Below are 20,134 nucleotides of genomic sequence, written 5' to 3' on the forward strand. Positions count from 1 at the left end.
GGTTTAAGAGAAGCTGTGGTTATTTAAACAAGCCTGGTTCATAACTCAAGGTTTGAAGTTGGCTTGTTCAGAAACTGATCAGAGTTTGGTTTACACCAATCTCTGGTTCATATGTTATCAGTTAAGATTCTTTGAAACTGGAACTAAATGCTCCAGAAACCTTCTCCCTGCCACATGGAAGGAGAGTAGAAAACAAGTATGCCCAAGACTCACGGAAGCTTCCTTCACTTTGTGCATGGTTTGTGTGCCTAAACCATGGCTTATCATTATGTGCAAATGCAGTGAATGTGAAAATCATCTAGGTTATACCAGACTACAGTATAATACCAGGCTAAGGTATCACAGTGTAATAAAATTGTTAAGAGTAATGAAGAAAGCCAAAACAATGCCTTTCTGGATTCAGAATATGAATGGCAATTACAGTGTTGAATGTTTTGACAAGATAATGATTTCATGTCAACGGGCTTTTGTGACACTTCTCAGAAAAATATAGCTATGAAGTTTTAATTGGTGCCTAAAAGAGGAGAAGTGCAAAGGAGAAAGCCATGACTAAATTATAATTATTGAAAATAATGACAAAGCAAATGGAAGAGAGTACAATGCAAGACTATGGAACTAGTTCCTCTTCTACAGTTACATGGGGAAGATACCTGATAAAGCTAATTTACACAGCAAAAATTTTACCCTAATTCATATTTTCACAACTAACTTTTATCCATTATTGCATATATCTAAAACAATTTCAAAATGATCCATATTATTTAGAAATATTTGAATTGAGCACAGTGCTGTAGAAGGCTTCCCATATTGCACATTGCAAGGAAAGGTGCATGTGTGTGCTTAGTATGGGCGTACCTTTTTCACAGGCACATATGTGAAGCTGTGGCATTTAATACCTTCTTGGCCAGGGGGAATTGCTGCATTGTGCTACAACCAGGTAACAACAATGAAGCTGCTAGGTCAATCCACATGACCACTTTCAGCATAGTAATTGCTGTGCACTTCCACTGGCAGTTCTCCTGTGGCTACATGCAGTACAGTATGCTGATTTGTGCTTCCGCACGATGGTATAAGTGGTTGGAGAAAAGAGGACCTGCGGTCAACTTGTGCACTGTTCTACATGCCACTGGCCACCACATGACTGCATCCTCTCATATTGCCAGTGCTCAAGCATAACAGTCACTGTGCTGGAGGCGGCTGCAATGCTGGTTTCAGTCACAGCAGGCAAAAGAAGACTAGCAGTAACTTCTCATCAAGAAGACGAGTTTCTTGCCCGGCCATTTTTAAGAGCGGGGGGTGTCAAACTGACTAGAACATTTGTAAGGCGTTACCCTTCCTGGAAGTTGCGTTGTGCACTTCTTTGTGTTCCTCCGACTGCCACCATAAAGGGAATTCTTCAGGAACCTGTCGAACTAGAGTAGAGTTTTCAGGGCGCTTCTCATTGTTTGACACTTCACCAGCTGTAATGATGGCAGAGTAACTAACAGGTTGGATATATGCTGTGGCAGATTAACTCCATTAATCTGTCTTCCATCACCATCACCAGGACTTCCTCTTAATGGAGAATGAAGGATCACATCCTGTGTTCTTGAATGGCGTTAATGTTGAGTTTGTTTGTTAGTTTGTTTGGGGACAGGCAAATAGTCCTCAGCTTGGCCATAATCCAAAATAAGGAAAATGTATAAAGGGGCACCAACAGAGAGAAAAGAAGCCAGAAGAACACACTAAATGGTATGAATAATGTGAGTGCAAATTAAAGATGTGAAGGCTGAGTTGGGAGAATAAGCAAGTATGAGTAAGCTTCAGAAAATATCTACAAGGCTATTTTCCCAGTAAAAAGAATTGTGCTTACTGATACTAGGAGAAAGCTGAGTTTTTCTGCCATACTTATCCCCTTCGAGTCCGGGTGTTTTGTATTCTTCTGTTGGATCTTCTTGCTTCTCATGTGAGTCTAAATCTGTCATGATGAAGTTAAAGGGTTGTAAAGATTTTCATTTTTATCCACAACACATTTGAATATTTAGCCATAACTGGAAAAGCAAAACTGGAATTTAGTGCTCTTGTGCTAGAGCACACATGGACCCATCGTGGGATCTTCCCTCTTCTGCTATGAGGATGGTTTAAGGAGTTACTTGCTGAACATTTTCCATCATTATTTACTTCTGTTCCAGTGCTGAGTCTTGGTCTTTTCCTTGTGGCCGTGCAGAGAAAGAGAAGAGCGCTATCATTTCCTCATCCATTCATTTACATCACTCTGTGAGATGAGGAGATGTAAACCTGATGGAGAGCATTCTCAATGATAAGAGGGAAAGCAGCAGCAATCCAAAGGGGGAAAGCCTTGGTGGAGAGGAAGAGATCAATGAGAAGAAAAATCTCACTGATGAGAAGACAAACCAAGCGGTATCTTTCCATTTCAGCACAATGGAAAATGTGAGAGTGAATATAGCAAAGATGTTCATGCTGGAAATTATTTCATGTATTTTTTCCCCAAATGACAGCTTGTTGCTTTCATGTTTATTCTAAGAACAGCAATTCTTAGTTTTCAGCTTTGAGTTCCCAAAACATGTGCAAGGAATGGCATTTATTCTTCACTCAGAGTATAACATCGCCCATTTTCTTGGATGATTTCCAGTACAGCAACATCATCTGACAATCAGTAATTATCTATTAGGTTCTCAGAATCAGACAAAATGGAAGGGGTATTGCAGGCAACATAGCCCAGCCCACTGCTCAATGCAGGCTGCAACCATGGCATCCCTGAGAGATGGCCATCCAGCCTCTTCTTAAATGAAGCATGGAACTAGACTTCAGATGGGTTCGTTCCCCAAGAAGCAACACAAGCATAGCAGGATTAGCAGTCAACTGAAGCCTCTTCCCAAACTTAAGGTTTCATCTAACCAAAGTTTAGTGTACAGAAATGTATGGAATAAATACATACTAAGCATACAACAGAATGTATTCAGTGCTTGGCTGGAATGCAATTCGGCTGACAAAATAGAAATCTTAGGCAGGGGAATTTGTTTCGCAAACACAAAGACCCCCAGAAACAACAGGGGTGCATCAAGAGGATGAAGCAGCTAAGAGGAAGACCCCCAATCCCTGGTTGCACCAGTGCACAGATCAACAGGCTCAGGATGACCTTTGATCTAGTTATAGAGCAGAACTGCAGAGAAAAGACCACTGTTTTATTCAGCCTCAAAATTCAGAACAACTTAAAACAAGTATTTATTTTGCAGATGATGTCCTGGTGATAATGTGCAACATGGAGAACTGTAACAAGAGACCAAATAAATAAATAAATAACCAATTCTAGATCAAACAGCTGCAGCAATTTTAAAGTACCATTAATTATACATTTATAAAATCAAGAAGTTGGTTTGGTCCAGGCTAGTGGACTAATTAGATTAGTGCTAAGTGGTTTTATTGGCTGGCTCTTTAATACTCCTTATATCAGCTTGCCCTTTTCATGAACTTATATAGTTTGGGAGTATCTAGCTTATGAACTTGCCATCATTTCTCAAAAAGCTGGTTTGAATCTCCAATTGCTATAATTCCTTAGACCACCCTTGAAGCGAGAAAGCTGAGATCAAGATTAGAAACGCACACGTATTCACAAGTTTCTGCTCCGCTGCCAATTCCACAAATCTACTGTTGCAAGTTAGAATGACATGTAAGCAGCAGACCCACAACTATTATCTGTGAAAAGAAATAGCTGTGGTGTGAATTGCACAAGATTTTCCAGTAAAGGCAACTGTACAAGTGATGTGCAAAACTGGTTCAAATCTGTACTGCTGTCTACGTTTTGATGCAAACATTTAAATCGTGCAGTTATGAATGACAATACGCATGCAGTGTAAAGCCGGTGATTCAAACACACTGCTTTTGCAGGTATTGGCCTCAAATTCTTGCTGTCCCAGCATGCAGGACATATTTCACACATCCCTAATACCAATCTTCCTTCCAGAACCTTTACGCCCTGCCCTGGCTTCCGGAGCACCAGCTGTTAGTGAAGCCTTTCTCCATGTTATGCATTGCTACATGAAGGGAAGTCACCACCACCAGTGCAAATTGTACATTTTACTCAACATTAGGAGTTACCTTGCACTGAAGGGGGGGGGGAGAATTAACATTATTTTAAGAAGCAGGAAATAACTAGTGACACTACTGTGTGAGACCATTAAAATACATTTTTATTGCTAGCATGCAGCTAATTTCCTTCTTGCTCATTATTTCTTCAAGAAGTCCCAAAGGGGTTTATCTAGAAAGTTGCAATGTCAACCACATCATTCAGCAACTAAAAAGTACATTTCAGTGAATGATCAAAAGAAGCCCATTTAAATGGCAGTGCTGGCCAACTTGCATGTATTGAGATGACTATACAAATAAAGGATAAATGATGCCTTAATAATAGTTCATGTGAAAAGTGGTGATCCAGAGAGATATCAAAATCATCTGGGCTCTGGTCAGAGAATTCTCTCTCTCTCTCTCTCTCTCTCTCTCTCTCTCTCTCTCTCACACACACACACACACACACACACACACACACACACACACACATTTCATGAGACACAAAATTAAGTGCATACAAAGAACTCCAAGATGAAAGCAACATTTTTAACTCCTATCAGGAAAACCTGGATCACAGAATCTCAGACTGAGGCTTCTCTCCATCCCTGAGAGATGACCAGATGAATCTAGACTTCTAATTCAAACAACTAGCCATAGAACTACCCTTTAGATTTTCAATGAATATTTTTTAGTTTTTCTATATTGTCCAACTGAGAAAAAAGGGATCCTCAAGCACCATTCTGTCAGTATGGCCTCAATTAACTGAAAACCACATACTCATGCAGTATGTATCAAAAGGAAAAATGCCTTTCACAAATGGAAGACAGCTTTCTGAAGAGCCTAGTTGCATATTTCCAGAAGACTCGTGGACATCTGACACAATAACACACTGGAGATATTAATGCAATAGTTTAATTAATCACAACTTTAAACACAGACTTGTAGAGGCTAGATTTGGCAAACTTGTACATTCTACATAGCACGGCTTCATGGAGTGGGTATCAGGCCCATGCACAGTCCACCACTACAAGTAGAATTTATTTGTGATCAGCATACATACACTAACCATGAGATCAGTCTTCCCTTTTTTGAGGGAGACATATCATGCTTCTGGACCAATCAGACATGCCACACTAGGGACAAAGAGCAACACTGATCGTGAGCTCACCACTGCAACAATGTACACAACTACACAACATAAAGATTGTGCAAACTAATCCTTATTCAATCTTATTTCTACCACACATCAGATTTCCCTTCTTGTCTCTTCCAGAAGCACAGGAAAGTTTACATAAAATGTACCTAATACAATTGTTACACTTACTAGGACTTTGGGGCTGCTGGTCTTTAGAATGTCCTCCTTCGTGGTGGCCATCATGTGTATTTGGAACATCAGTTGCATCTTCATCCTTCCCCGCAAAAGGCTCTTTTGAGGTAAAAGTACCATCATCTGTGTAATAATAGATAAATGAGTTGCATAATGGATAAATGAGTGACCTACCACCCATACTGTTTTCATTATGAATTCTTCGAACAACTTTGTGCATTTTTTCATTATATTACTGGAGCAGTACTCTAGTTTCTGCTATAATAGACTCTAGAATTTATCGACACTATGTTAGATGTATCATTTACAATATTCTTTTGTTTATGGCAGAAAGAAATTATCCTCATTGATAGTTGCTACTTTTTCACATCATGACTTAAGTAGTAAATCCCAGTGATACCTGTATGATGGGGAAAACGTGACGAGATACCCGGACTGATAACATTGGGATCTGTCGTTGATCTGTCATTTGCAGAACCACTGCCGCCAGTATTTTCATCTTCATTAATGGGTGGCCGTTTTGTGAATCTCTCTCCATCAATATAGTGTGATCCATCAGGATTGTATATTTCTGTCGGAAAGAGGAAGTAAGGAATTAAACATTGCTGAACAGAGGAACATTTCCAGCAAGATAGCTGTCCTGTTGCAGTACTATCTCCCATGTGGTAACTTACCACGGAACCTGTGCCTTCAACTACTTAGAGCCAAGTTCAAACCTTGTTTTAAGCAGCAGTGAGTGTCACACTTACATACTCCCATCTGTTCTACAAAGAGGCAACCAGTGTTTATTGTTACATCTGAATCAGGAACTCTGATTAGTTCAAACTAAACTATGGTTTTTGAAACAAGCCAGGATGATAAACTATGATTTGATTCTGGTTTGTTTTTTAAAAAAACAATTTAAGTTTAGACTAACCACAGTTTATCCTTCTTAGGCTTAATGATAAACTGCAGTTAATTAAAAAGAAGCAATGGGTGTTTCCAATCTCCTCATGGACATGGTACAGGAGGAGAGAGAAAGCTGGAGTGTACAAGCCTAAGGATTGTTTGCATAGTCCTAAACTGCAGTTAAAATTGTGCCCAAACTGGGCTAATGTCAAGATCCTGCCAAATGATGAGGAAAACCTTTCCACATAGGCATACGTATAAGAAGACAAGTGGTTATATTCTCCTGACCACTTTTAGAATTTTTTATGTACAAAGTAGTTAGATGCACATTGTACAAGTCATCTCTTCTTCGTAAAACGTAGCCATTCCGTGGTTGTGATTCGAGGACCCGATCCCCGCTTGGGGAATAAAGACACGTGGACACAGAATGTAAGGTTAATGGGTAAGGTAAAGGCCACAACTTTATTGATTACAGCATGTGAGAAGGTATTGGCTTAGGCATTGGACCACGGAACATTAGACTCCACCCACTCATATAGGGGTGAGTCTGAGGAGGGGTTAACCACCAGTAGGGGAAGCCTGTTGATGCTAATCCAACTATAGGCTCTCTTCCTGATGTCACCGAGGGTCATGCCATGACCCCCCGCCACACGGGCATCGGACAGGATCCACGACCGCCGGATTCCTTTAGCGGAATACCCAAAATTGTCAGGGAAGGCGATGGCCACACCTTGCCCCCCCCCCGAAACACCAACAACACATTCCAATGCCTAACCGCCAAATACCACGAAAGTTGTGACGGTTGCTACGAGGTAGGCGGAAAAAAAACCCAAGAGGCTGGGCCAATTTAGCCAATTGGAAAAAACTCCTACCAGGCCCCCTGGTTAAACAGGGCGACCAACCAGAGGTCCATAGCAGAGTCTCAGGAACAGCTAAAGGGAGTGGAGGGTGGGTGACTCGGAGAAAATGTGTGTGCAAAGAATATTTTGAAATAAATTTGAGGACCGACGTGGAGAAAAGAGTGATTTGGGACGCAAGTAAAGCGGTTATGAGAGGATTTTTGATTCAACAAAATTCAATAAAGAGGAAAAAACAAAATGAGAAAAAAGAGAAGATTTTGGAAATGATAAAGGAAGGAGAGAGAAAATTAAGAACAAAACCAAAATCTCAGGATATTTTAAGAGAGATCAAGTTATATCAAACACAATATATGGAATTGATGAACCAAGAGATTGAATGGAAGATAAAGCAAATGAAGCAAAAGACTTTTGAATCAGCAAATAAATGTGGCAAACTTTTGGCATGGCAACTGAAGAAAAGGCAGAAACTAAATACAGTTACAAGCCTAGAGGTGGATGGAAAGAATATATCTAAACCTAATGAAATTAGAAATTGCTTTTTAAGTTATTTCAAAAAACTCTACACTCAAGGCCCGCAAAATGAAGAAGATATAGACAAATTCCTTGGAAAATATGGATTACAAAACATCTCTCATCAAAGTAAGATGGACTTGAACCAGAGAATCTCAGAACAAGAGATAGAGGCTGCCATTCAGAATATGCAACTGGGCAAATCTCCGGGACCAGATGGACTGACTTCCAGATACTACAAATCGCTGAAGGAATGGCTGACTCAACCACTAAGAGAAGTTTGTAATGAGATCCTTGAGGGAAAAAGGGCACCTGAATCGTGGAAAGAGGCATATATTTCACTCATACCAAAGTCAGAGACTGAAAAGACCCAACTCAAGAACTACCGCCCAATATCACTCCTTAATGTGGATTACAAAATTTTTGCAGACATTTTGGCAAAAAGATTTAAAAGAGTCTTGATGGAGAAGATTCATAAGGACCAAGCAGGTTTTCTCCCTAAAAGACACCTGGCAGACAATGTAAGGAATGTAATAGACATTCTGGAAAAGCTAGAGGTGAATATAAACACTAAAGCAGTATTGATTTTTGTGGACGCGGAGAAAGCCTTTGACAATATTTCTTGGAGTTTTATGAGGAAGAATCTTCATGGGATGGGGGTAGGCCAGGGTTTTGAGAATGGTATGGCTGCAATATATTCTGAACAAAAAGCTAAACTGATTGTAAACAATGTTGTGACTGAGGAACTTAAGATAGAAAAAGGAACACGACAGGGGTGCCCGATTTCCCCATTACTTTTTATTTCAGTTCTGGAGGTGTTGCTGAATATGATAAGAAATGACCAGCAGGTCAAAGGTGTGCAGGTCGGAGCTAAACATTATAAGTTAAGAGCGTTTGCAGATGACCTAGTATTGACTTTGCAAGAGCCAAACACTAGTACGAAAAAGGTTTTAGAAATAATACAACAGTTTGGCCAGGTAGCTGGATTTAAGTTGAACAAGCAAAAAACTAAAGTTTTAGGGAAAAACTTAACAGATATGGAAAAGGAGAAATTTCAAGAGGAAACAGGTTTGACTGTGGTAAAGAAGGTGAAATATCTAGGGGTTTACTTAACATCTAAGAATGTGAATTTGTATAAGGACAACTATGAAAAATGTTGGTCAGAAATTAAAAAAGATCTAGAAATATGGTCAAATTTGAAATTGTCAATGTTAGGCCGAATTGCAGTAATTAAAATGAATGTATTGCCTAGAATGTTATTTTTGTTTCAGACCTTGCAGATTCTTGACAAGATGGAATGTTTTAAGAGGTGGCACAAAGACATTTCGAAATTTGTCTGGCAGGGCAAAAAGCCCCGAATTAAATTTAAGATATTGACAGATGCTAAAGAAAGAGGGGGTTTTGCCCTGCCGGACCTAAAATTGTATTATGAGGCAGCAGCTTTTTGCTGGCTGAAAGAATGGATGCTCCTCGAGAACACGGACATCTTGGATCTGGAAGGCTTTAATAATGCTTTTGGTTGGCATGCATATCTTTGGTATGATAAAGTTAACAGTGCCTTTAAAAATCATATTGTTAGAAAAGCATTGTTTAATGTTTGGATAAGATATAAAGATCTATTGGAAAATAAAACCCCTAGATGGGTGTCACCAGTGGAGGCTAAAGCAGTGAAGAAGCTCAATATGGAGGTCGGATGGCCGAAGTATTGGGAAATTTTAGAACAGGATGGAGATAAGTTCAAACTACAAAGTCAGGAGAAATTGAAGCATAAAGTAGAAAATTGGTTCCAATATCGTCAAATAATGGAATTTTTTAAACAGGACAGGAAAATCGGTTTCCAGGTGGAAAAATCAAAATTAGAAACCGAACTGTTAGAACCCAATACTAAGAATTTATCTAGAATGTACAACTTGCTGTTGAAATGGAACACACAGGATGAAACAGTTAAATCGGCTATGATTAAGTGGGCTCAGGATGTTGGACATAACATTATGTCAGCTGACTGGGAATGGTTATGGAACACCGGTATTAAATTTACGGCATGTAATGCCTTAAAGGAAAACATTATGAAAATGGTATACAGGTGGTACATGACCCCAGTCAAGCTGGCAAAAATCTATCATTTGCCCGATAATAAATGTTGGAAGTGTAAAGAGACTGAAGGTACCTTTTATCACCTTTGGTGGACATGCCCGAAGATTAAGGCCTTCTGGGAAATGATCTACAATGAAATGAAAAAGGTACTTAAATGTACCTTTCCTAAAAAACCAGAGGCCTTTCTCTTGGGCATTGTCGGCCAATTGGTGACAAAGAAAGATAGAAATTTTTTTATGTATGCCACAACAGCAGCAAGAATACTCATCGCAAAGTATTGGAAGACACAAGATTTACCCACTGTGGAAGAATGGCAGATGAAAGTGATGGACTATATGACACTGGCCGAGATGACAGGCAGAATCCGTGACCAACGAAAAGAGACGGTGGAAGAAGAGTGGAAAAAATTTAAAAGCTATCTTAAGGACTACTATAAACTTAATGAATGCTAAAATGTTGTGGTTTCCAGAAGCAAAAGGGTACAGGGATACAAGGCTAGACTATAAAAGAGGACTAAGATGATAGAGATTGGAAAGTAACAATTGGGAGTTGCTAGTTGAATTATGGACATTGGGATGCAGAGAGGGGGGGTATGGGGAAGTCCAAGAAAAGAGGTTTATGAAAATATGTTTGAAATTATACATGTATGTTTGTCATTTTTAGTGTTTGTTTGTTTTTCTTAAAAATGTTGTAAAATCAATAAAAATTTTATATATAAAAAAAAAAATGATGGGGATGGCTGGCGTGGCTGCGTTTGAGCAGCAAGCCACACCCCTGTTGAGCTTCCCTATTGGGTGCCCAACCGGGGAGGGGCGTGGCACCAGCCCTGGAGTTGAAGCAGGGGGTGGAGCGCCCCCTGCATGACGCAGGAATCGTCTCCCGCTCACAACCCCTTCCCTCCTGGGAGTAGGAAAGGCTTTATCGTGCACTTAAGGCACTCTGCCCTGTGGGAACTTTTTTGTACTCTGAATTGTGTCATGCACTGTCTATGCAATGGCATTTGCTGCTAGGATAGTAAAATGTTTTCCAACAAAGTACAATACAGAAGGCCATGCACCTGCAGACTTCCCTATGGTGCTTACTTTTTGCAGGAGACTCATAAAGCCAATAGGTTAGAAGGAGCATGTAGCAAAATCCTTTGGAGAACAGTTTGCTAGGCTTGAACTATCCATGACAGATTATCATTTAAAGGATTGCAGGGGAAGAGGTGTTACACGCTCCTTCATTTTCCAGTTGTTCTGCTCGTTGTACAATGGCCAATCTAAATGTGCTTTGCTACAACTTGAAACTATTTCTTTCTAATCTTCAGTGCTTTCGATAGACAGTTTGAAAGTTATTTAGATATATTAAAACAATTATTATGTCTCGTGAATATTACATTCAAGAACTGTCTGCCGCCTGTAACAATCTACTTCATTGTACTGTTGACAGGATAATCAGTATGTTTGATAAACTATCCAATACAGTGACTTATTCAAGTCTGACAATGTGTTCTGGATTCAACCAAGGCAGGCAATGCGTGTTAAAATAAACATCCATCAAGAAAGAAGATGCACAAATGCTTCTTGTAATGTACCAAAAAGAACATGGAGATTAATGCATGTGTTTCAAAGGCTCTAAGCCAAGAAATAGTCAGTGGGAGAGAAGTTAGAGGACAGAAACACCTATACACACAAAATTTTGCTGCAGGGTCTCACTTATTTAATTTGATAATAATATGGCTGATTTTTATCACCTCCGAATGATCTTATAAGGCCTAATTCTAGCAGATAAATGGAAAATAAATAGTTTAAAAATCAGGCAGATGATTATACCATTAGGTTGTACTAGATTATACTAAATACCTATAGGAGGTTATTCTATTCTAAAATGTATACAAAACTCTGTACACATTTTCTGAATATGCTTTCTTATGGCACATTAAATGTTTGCAAAGGTTTGTTTCAGAGCCTGCAAAATATAGCTCAACACAAAAATGTATGAAATTCAGCTCTTACCTATTTTGCTATCTTCATCAGGCCAAATGGAGTATAGCTTTATGACGGGGTCACAAACTATGTCCCTTGATTCTACAAAGGGGAGAGCAAAATATTATCTGGTTAATTTTTGTTAGAAGCAACAAAGGAAATGAGAACTGACACTAAAGCGGTGGCTATGCAACAGGTTTCAGCTGAGAACTCAACCATCCCATGGACAAAAGTAAGTCTTCCACACCTGTAGGTTTAGGGTCTTGAATTTGGAATTGGCATACATACTACATTCATTCATTCATTCATTCATTCACTTCCTAAATTTATATCCCACTTTTCCTACCACAGAAGCTGACAAACAAGTAATAAAACGTATTTAAAACAATGCCAATACAAATGCAGATTGTAATCATGCTAAGTGTGAGTTTCTGTTAAAAAATAGAAGCTGAGATGCATAATTTGAATGTAAAGCAGATAAATCCTTAAAAACTTGACAGCAGTTCAAAATTTGTATGGCCTGTAACTGTTTGTGTGTATCAGAAGCATCATCTCCTTCCTAACTGCCCCACACACTCAAGAATGTTGTAGTTAGACCTTTCCTGCTTTTTAAGCCAGCATCATCTGAAAATTTAATTTTGTGGGGAGGGATGAAGGGATAGGACTCTCACCGTTCAGCCACATGTCAGCTTCTTAGGACATATCAGCCCCATCTGGACCGCAATGCAAATGTTTATTTCTCAGGACACTGAGATCCTGCCCCAGTTGCCTAAATCCACCAGACTTCATTAGCCAAATGGGATATGATGGCAACAGCTGTACACTGAGGCCTGAGCCATTTATTGAGGTTTGCAGTGGGTAGAGTCCAATTTTTAGAGCAATTTTTGTGGAGAAGTACACCAAATGCATGAGGAGGCCTCTACATTTCTGATCTGCATACTGGTTTTTTTGTTGCCTGCTGGAAATTGCAAAAAAAGTGGGGAGGGGTTGGGCCGCAATATATGATGACTGGTTGAATATGTTCAACTTGGTGTGTCAGCAGTTATGCAGGCATGCCCCAAAAAATCTGTTTTTAGCATATGTCTCCTGCATATTCCGCTTTGTAAGATATAACATTTATTTCAACAAACTGAGACATAGCATGTGCAGCAGCAAAATATCTCTGTTAGGAAGCATGTGAACAAACCCAAACATACCTGATGAATTGAAGCAATATGTATCATATTTGTCGGATATATTTGACGAAAGTACGTATATCCCAGTGTGGTTTGCTGCGCAGAGCGCATAAGGGGTGTGTCGAGGAACTACAATTTTTTCTTCTATATAACCATATCTAGGAAAAAGAGGCATAAACATATTGATGCATCTAGGTAAATAACCAATGTACACAGAATTGTATACTACCACAAAGCATCTGTGAAGGAACCACATCAACCAAACTGAAGGAGCATCTTTTCCCCCATCACTCAGCCCAGACACTGAGATCTAGCTCTGAGGACATTCTGACAGTTCTCTCACTGCGAGAAGTGAAACTACACAGAGCCAGAAAGAGGGCCTTCTCGGGCCCACCCTGTGGAATGACCTCCTGTCAGATGTCAAGGAAATAAACAACTACCTGATGTTTAGAAGACATCTGAAGGCAGCCCTGTTTAGGGAAGTTTTTAAAGCTTGATGCTTTACTGTGGTTTTATAATTTGTTGGAAGGCGCTCAGAGTAGATGGGCGGCATATAAATACTACTACTACTACTACTACTACTGTAGACTGCCCGATTCTGTCCACATAATTGATGTGTGTGTGTATGTGTGTGTGTGTATCTTTCAAGCCATGATCCATCCTGCACTCTACTAGATCTTTTAAACGAATTATAGAACAATTATGGCACTATAGTACTGCAGTGGATTCAACCATTTGGGGAAATGCTTTGGAAGGTCCAAGTTAAGAGTCCCAGAAACTCTGCTCTTCTAGAGACAGCAGGTGTAGCAGCAGATGGGACATATTGTTATTCTTAATATTTCTGTATTGAATATATGTACACTACAATGGGTTCCAGATGTTTTGCTTTTGTTTTATTTTTTAAATAGAAATGCTCATTGTAGGAAATGGAATAAGAAATGGAAGGGACAATATTTGAGTAAGAAAGAACATGCAGGCATCTGACTCCATGTACTTCTGATATCTCTTGTTTAAAATAAAAATCCCAGGTAGCAGGGTTGAGAAACAGTGCTATCTGAAATTCTAGAAAGCAACTGCACACAGCTTAGACAGTACTGAGCTAGTCATAGGTAGGTAGCCGTGTTGGTCTGCTGTAGCTGAAACAAAATAAAAAAAATCCTTCCAATAGCACCTTAAAGGTAAAGGGACCCCTAACCATTACGTCCAGTCGTGACCGACTCTGGGGTTGCGGCGCTCATCTCGCTTTATTGACCGAGGGAGCCAGCGTACAGCTTCCAGGTCATGTGGCCAGCATGACGAAGCTGCTTCTGGCGAACCAGAGAAGCGCACAGAAATGCTGTTTACCTTCCCGCCAGAGCGGTACCTATTTATCTAATTGCACTTTGATGTGCTTTCGAACTGCTAGGTTGGCAGGAGCAGGGACCGAGCAACGGGAGCTCACCCTGTCGCGGGGATTCGAACCGCCAACCTTCTGATCAGCAAGTCCTAGGCTCTGTTGTTTAACCCACAGCGCCAATAGCACCTTAGAGACTAACTAAGTTTGTTATGGGTGTGAGCTTTCGTGTGCATGCACACTGTATCTGAACACGAAAGCTCCATACCCATAACAAACTTAGTTGGTCTCTAAGGTGCTACTGAAAGTACTGAGCTAGATAGACTAAAGGCTTGATTCATTATTAGGTGGCGTCACTGATTAATTGGATGTAACAATATAAATGATTTGTCAGGTATGTACTGGTCATTAGGAATGACATTAGGACACTGGATTTGGAAAGGGAAGGAATTTTCCTGCAGCACAATTGGCAGGCCCACTGTCTTGGGGCATCTAAAGCTTTTGCTGTGCAAGCTGCTGTGTTCTGAATTCCAGACGTCACTGTGGTGGGTGGGAATAAAATATTAAAGGGTGAATGGCCCCATATTTACACAAAGGGTTATACTAGGGAGCTATAAGCAATCTCTTTCCGGTCTGTGTTCCATTAACCCAGTCTCTATATTTTCCTAACTTACCAGCAGAAGAAACTGACGGAGTTATTGCAAAAAAGGGCAGAGCACAACAATGAAGGACAAGCAATGATGATGAAAAACATACCACGCTCTAAACTTTGCAAAGCTTCAATAAAATGTTGAAATGTAGCAATAATCTACACATGGAATGCTGGCTAAAATAAGTAACGTCCCCCTTGCTCTTCTGTACTGAGCATAGGGCTTTCCAGCATATATGGAACTCCATAAACTGATTCAATGAATGTTTCAGTGGAACATGTGGTTAATAAAAGTATGTAATAATTGAAGGTTATTTTGCAGTACTATCCTGAGTTTCTAGTACATTTAGTACCAATTTCCTTTAAATCTTCTTTGCCAAAAATGTTTATTAAAAGTTAATCAACATCTCTGCACCCCCCCTCCTTTTAAAATTGGTTTTTGATTGGGGAGAGACAGCTAAGGACTCATCTACACTTCCGCTTACTCTCTGTATAGAAAGCACAGGTCCTAAAGGTTTTCCATTTGAAACCTGCTGAATTGTAGGCAAGCATTAATCTGCGTAAAACCCAATCAGCGTTTGATCCAGTTCAGTGGTAAAGAGTGGGTTTTCCTTGGGGGGAAGCAGAGGCACAAGCAGAAATTTGGACAGGCCCTAAGGTAGCCACTGCTGAAACTCTGGCTTGTATAGAATGCTGCTCTTCCATTTGTGCAACTATCACCCACTAGTACAACAGACTTCCCCACCCTCCTCTGCAGTCCACTGCACAACCTCAAAGAGAGGTTGTGTAGCAGCTAGCACTGATTTTGTGCAGAGACAGGAGAAGAATAAAACGTGTTATTTCATGAATGGAATGCTATTCATGCAGTGCTGGATACAACCCTCTGGTTCAGGATTGAGGTGCAGAAAATTATACTCCATCAATGTGATCCCTGTCAACCTGGGACTGATTTCCAAGTAAATGTGTGTAGAATCAGGCTGTTAAAGTGTTACTTCTTTTGTTCCGAGGTGTACAGTAAAGCCACTGTACTATAGCAATGGCTTTTTAGTAACAGATCAACTCAAGGAGAAAGTGAAGCCCTTTTCAGATGAATGCACAGGGACACTGGCATTGTGGCACTAGTTTCCTGCAAAATATGACAGGGCTTCTCTAATGGGTTGCCTTAAAACCTGTGGAAATTCCCTGTTCCACAAAAGGTGCAGAAGCTCTGATTTCTCCACCCCACCCCCCGACCAGACTCTTCTTGTTTCACCCTACACCCTTTCATTATGACCTGAATTAGGACCTTCCTTAGGCACTCATTGCGTTAAATATTCAGAAATCATCTCCCATAAACTAGCAAGGCTTAAGGTAATACCATGCAACATGATATTACCTTTTCCCTTCCAGTTGTGCAACTTGAACACAACAGTTAGGTCCCAGTTTCCTCACTGAGCCACGGTCCGGGCCTTAGAAACATGAGTAATTCTTGATCATAACTATTTCCACTGTACTATTAAGGTCACTGCATTGCAAAACATTGGCAAAACATGTTGTTGCCAATGTGAGTCCAACAACACTATCTACCAAACCAGAACCTGTTTCTTCAGAGCCAATGCATGTCTGATGTGACAGAGTTGCCAGGGTTGTTAGCATGGTATGTACAAAGCAACCCTGAACCGTCTCATCCTCTGTAACAAGCCTAGGCACCATACTAATCTTTTAAACCCCTTGCATAAGAAAATACATCATAATATGGGATATTCAGCTGTCCATTATGGAAAAAATCTCTCCGTCTCCCAAGTTTTGAAATTTAGAAGGATCTTTAAGGTTCCGTCTCATCCTAACTATGTGTGGCTGTGATCTAAGAGAACATGCGTTCTGTCTGAATACTTTAAAGATAGGAAAAAATATCTACTGGATAGATAGTCTCACCACTGCCATTACTGCAAGAAGGCACACAATCCCGGCCCTATCTAGAATTGCAATAACCTTTCCAGAGCCCCTTGGGAAGGATGGGCTATAAATAAAAAGGAATTAGTTAAATCATTTTTGCTCCTTGGGCAGGATTCAACTAATGAGTCCTGCTAGCGGAAGTCTGCACGAGGACTTACACAACAGGGCTTTCCCCCACACCTCTCAGCTTGGGGTGGTGGGTGGGAAAAAGCCAGAACGCAGCATTTTAAAAAAAGAAGAATTTTGCCAATTGTGCCTGAAGAGACTTTTCTATAACTTCATTGACCATTATTTTGGATAAGATGGTTCCTTCATATTTTTCTACTATAATTCTGTTTATCCCATTAATTTATATCCCATACCCTGCAAAAAGGAATAATAATGCAACTCAGGCCCTTAGGGAAAACAAGACTATGAAGACCTTCTGCTAATGCTTCCTGGAGACTATGCAACTATTAATAACTCTGCTTGACATTTATTCCATACACAGTTAAATATTTTTGAACAATTGCACCATCAGAAACCAACTAATCTAATTACTTACCATGCTAATTAGGCTGATTACTTTCCATACCAATGAATTTGCCTTTACTCCACGTATTTTGAACTCTTACACAAGTCCAAGCACTGTGTAGCTCACAAACCAGCAATAAAATTCACATCATAAAGATGCAAAAGCAACGCAGTTCAACCTTTTGACAGAATGGACTTAGGAGTACTTAGGTGGTTGTGTTATAGACAAGAAGGTGGTGCTTTATCAATTTGCTTTCCCTTGGTTGCATGTTCATAAAATTTAATTATTAGTAATGGTGCCACACACACGGCCTAAGCTAATTTAATATGTTAAGTTAATGAGGCATATGTTGCCCTTAGGCTGCGGTTCTGCTTCCATGTAGTTGCCCAAGGTAAGTAACAATTCCTTCCAGACAACCCAACTACCAGATCAATGTGGAAGCTGCCCTGTGGCACGTACATCTCTGCAGGTGGGCAGGAATGTTGGTAAATATTTATTGTACTTATACGCAATGCTGATGATGATATCTGGCACAGCAAAGTGACTAACAGGGTAATTAGCAGCAGGAGATGGGAAGTCTCGCTCAAATCTTGCCTTGGCTGGGTACTGCCTAGGTGGCCTTAAGGCAAACAAAACATTATTCTCTCAGTCTCTCCATCTGACATGGGGTAATGCTACATTAATCCCACATCTTACATGCATCTGACCTGTGCAATTTCAGCCATATGCAGTTGAAGGCAGGCTGATTGAAATTGCACAAGTCCCCAAGCAAGGCGGAAGAGAGCTTAAAAGCTATTTTCATGCTGAGTCTGCTTGGAGTTACGGAGTGCAAAAAGAGCTCTTAGGCTCTCCACCTTGCTTGCTGGGCCACACCTGCTCGGCACGCTATGGGATGCTCAGTGAGATCTCGCAGGAGCATCCCTAGCCTTCTAGAACCATTGCACTGACCAGGTATTGTCCCACAAGCACAGCCGAGTGCTTAAAATCTCTTTTCATGCTGGGTAAGCCAAGCGGACCTGTTGCAAAGGGAACTTTTAAGTGTTCCACCTGGCTTGCTGGGCAAGGCCCCCTCAGCACACCAGCTCTGAGAGTGCTGGGGATATTCTCTCCCCCTCTCCTGCTTTCCATGGGGCAGCTCCAAGCATTTGACTACACACAATTTTCGCATATGCCGGTACATGTAACCCTTGGGGCTGAATGAAAGGTGTGGGATTACTATGCTGTTCTATTTTACAGGCTTGTTCTAAGGCAGGGGGTGGGGAACCGGTGTCGCTTCAGATGTTACTGGACTTCAATTCCTAAAAACAAACTATCCAAAACTTTTTGAAAGTACACCTGTAGATTTCCTACCTGCAGGTTTCAAATCCTTGGTCATAAGCTTTCTGCATCTGGTCCCATGTTGGAAGGGTGCTGTTGAGAGCTTTACAAAGCTCAATGGCCTCTTCTCTTGAAAGGCTATAACGGCGGTTTTTCTCAACGTGGAAAACACCTGCATATCTGCAACTTATATTCAAATCTGTGAATTAGAGAAAAACAAAGAACTGATTACACAATGACACTGGCCATTACATTTTAAATACCATATCAGATGTTTGGCTATTTCAAAATCTTAGTAAAAATTTTATTGGCATTATCGAACCATTTATTTAACCAAAAGCATTTTAAGCAAACCATACAATTCTGGAAGGAGCAGAGGAGATTTTACGTTTTTGACCTTACACTCAAGACGTATCTCAGAATTTGGTGGGCAGCACTGCACAAAAGGGCCTTGGAAATGATAAGTAGTTCTTTCATGTTACAAATGACATTTCCCATGACAGGAGCATGTTGGAGTTAGTTTCCTTTTGATAATACCGTCTATATAATCTGAAACATATCTATTTACATTAGCATAAACCTTCTCTAAGGACTTTGCCTTAGAAAAATTAGCTGAACAGAACATGTCAAGAGGAGAGGAAATGTTCAAGGTTCGTATCTACATTCAAGTTTGAAATAAGTATTAGTTTGAAATGCAAAGGTGGGTTATGCGGATTTTGTAAGCATGGAATGCTCACTATTTAATGAGGAGAACTAGCACTTGCAAGTGCAAAGGATACATCTTCCACAAGCAGAATGGCAACTGTGCTTGGATTCCAACATGGTAGCAAGTGGGGCATTCTTACCCAACATTCTTTAAGTTTATTTTTTCCCCTTTCCAAGGCAACACTGGCCTTGTCAAGTGTACCAAGGAATAAATAAATGCATAAATCTCTACTTGTGCTTCACCAATTAGGAAAGCCACAATTAGTAAAGACTAGTCCATGTGCCAAATTTGCAGTTGTCCACAACTTTTGTCAAGCATTCCTTTAGCTGGAATTCTGCAAAGTGTTACTGCACAGGTTGCAAGTGGCATAAACCAGTCATAGTATGAGGGAGAGGAACTCAGATTCACACACACACACACACTTTCCCACTCCCTCTCTTTGGAAGGTTTTTTAAAATTGTGGCTTAATTCCTTACTACATTCTCAGTATTAATACTACAGCCCTTCTCCAATAATTTGGCTTTATATCAAATAAACCATTGTGTCAGAAAATATATTGCAATACAGGAGGTAAATGGTGTCCTTCTAAGGCCCTTAGCACCACCCTAAATATTCTCTTTCCCTAATAAGAAAGACAGACTACAGTGGTACCTCAGGTTAAGTACTTAATTCGTTCTGGAGATCCGTACTTAACCTGAAACTGTTCTATACCTGAAGCACCACTTTAGCTAATGGGGCCTCCTGCTGCCGCCGCGCTGCCAGAGCACAATTTCTGTTCTCATCCTAAAGCA

The 20,134-nt window shown here is 40.3% G+C and overlaps 1 protein-coding gene across 26 annotated transcripts in view; it reads right to left on the minus strand.

Moving 5' to 3' along the window:
• CD44 (CD44 molecule (IN blood group)) overlaps nt 1-20,134 on the minus strand; it is a 73,266-nt gene that overhangs the window by 23,596 nt on the left and 29,536 nt on the right. For 15 of the 26 annotated variants that reach the window (XM_083462711.1, XM_083462709.1, XM_083462707.1 and 12 more), the window contains exons 2-8: nt 18,671-18,836; nt 12,911-13,047; nt 11,745-11,816; nt 5,796-5,966; nt 5,393-5,518; nt 1,853-1,957; nt 1,332-1,460 (exon numbers count right to left, since the gene is read on the minus strand). In XM_083462711.1, coding sequence (XP_083318837.1) covers nt 1,332-1,460; nt 1,853-1,957; nt 5,393-5,518; nt 5,796-5,966; nt 11,745-11,816; nt 12,911-13,047; nt 18,671-18,836 — 906 coding nt within the window. The remainder of the gene's footprint in view (nt 1-1,331; nt 1,461-1,852; nt 1,958-5,392; nt 5,519-5,795; nt 5,967-11,744; nt 11,817-12,910; nt 13,048-18,670; nt 18,837-20,134) is intronic. The other 11 variants (XM_083462697.1, XM_083462689.1, XM_083462713.1 and 8 more) reach the window with 2 other exon arrangements.

This window comes from Podarcis liolepis, assembly GCF_965112155.1.
Source record: "Podarcis liolepis genome assembly, chromosome: 1".
NCBI lineage: Eukaryota > Metazoa > Chordata > Lepidosauria > Squamata > Lacertidae > Podarcis > Podarcis liolepis.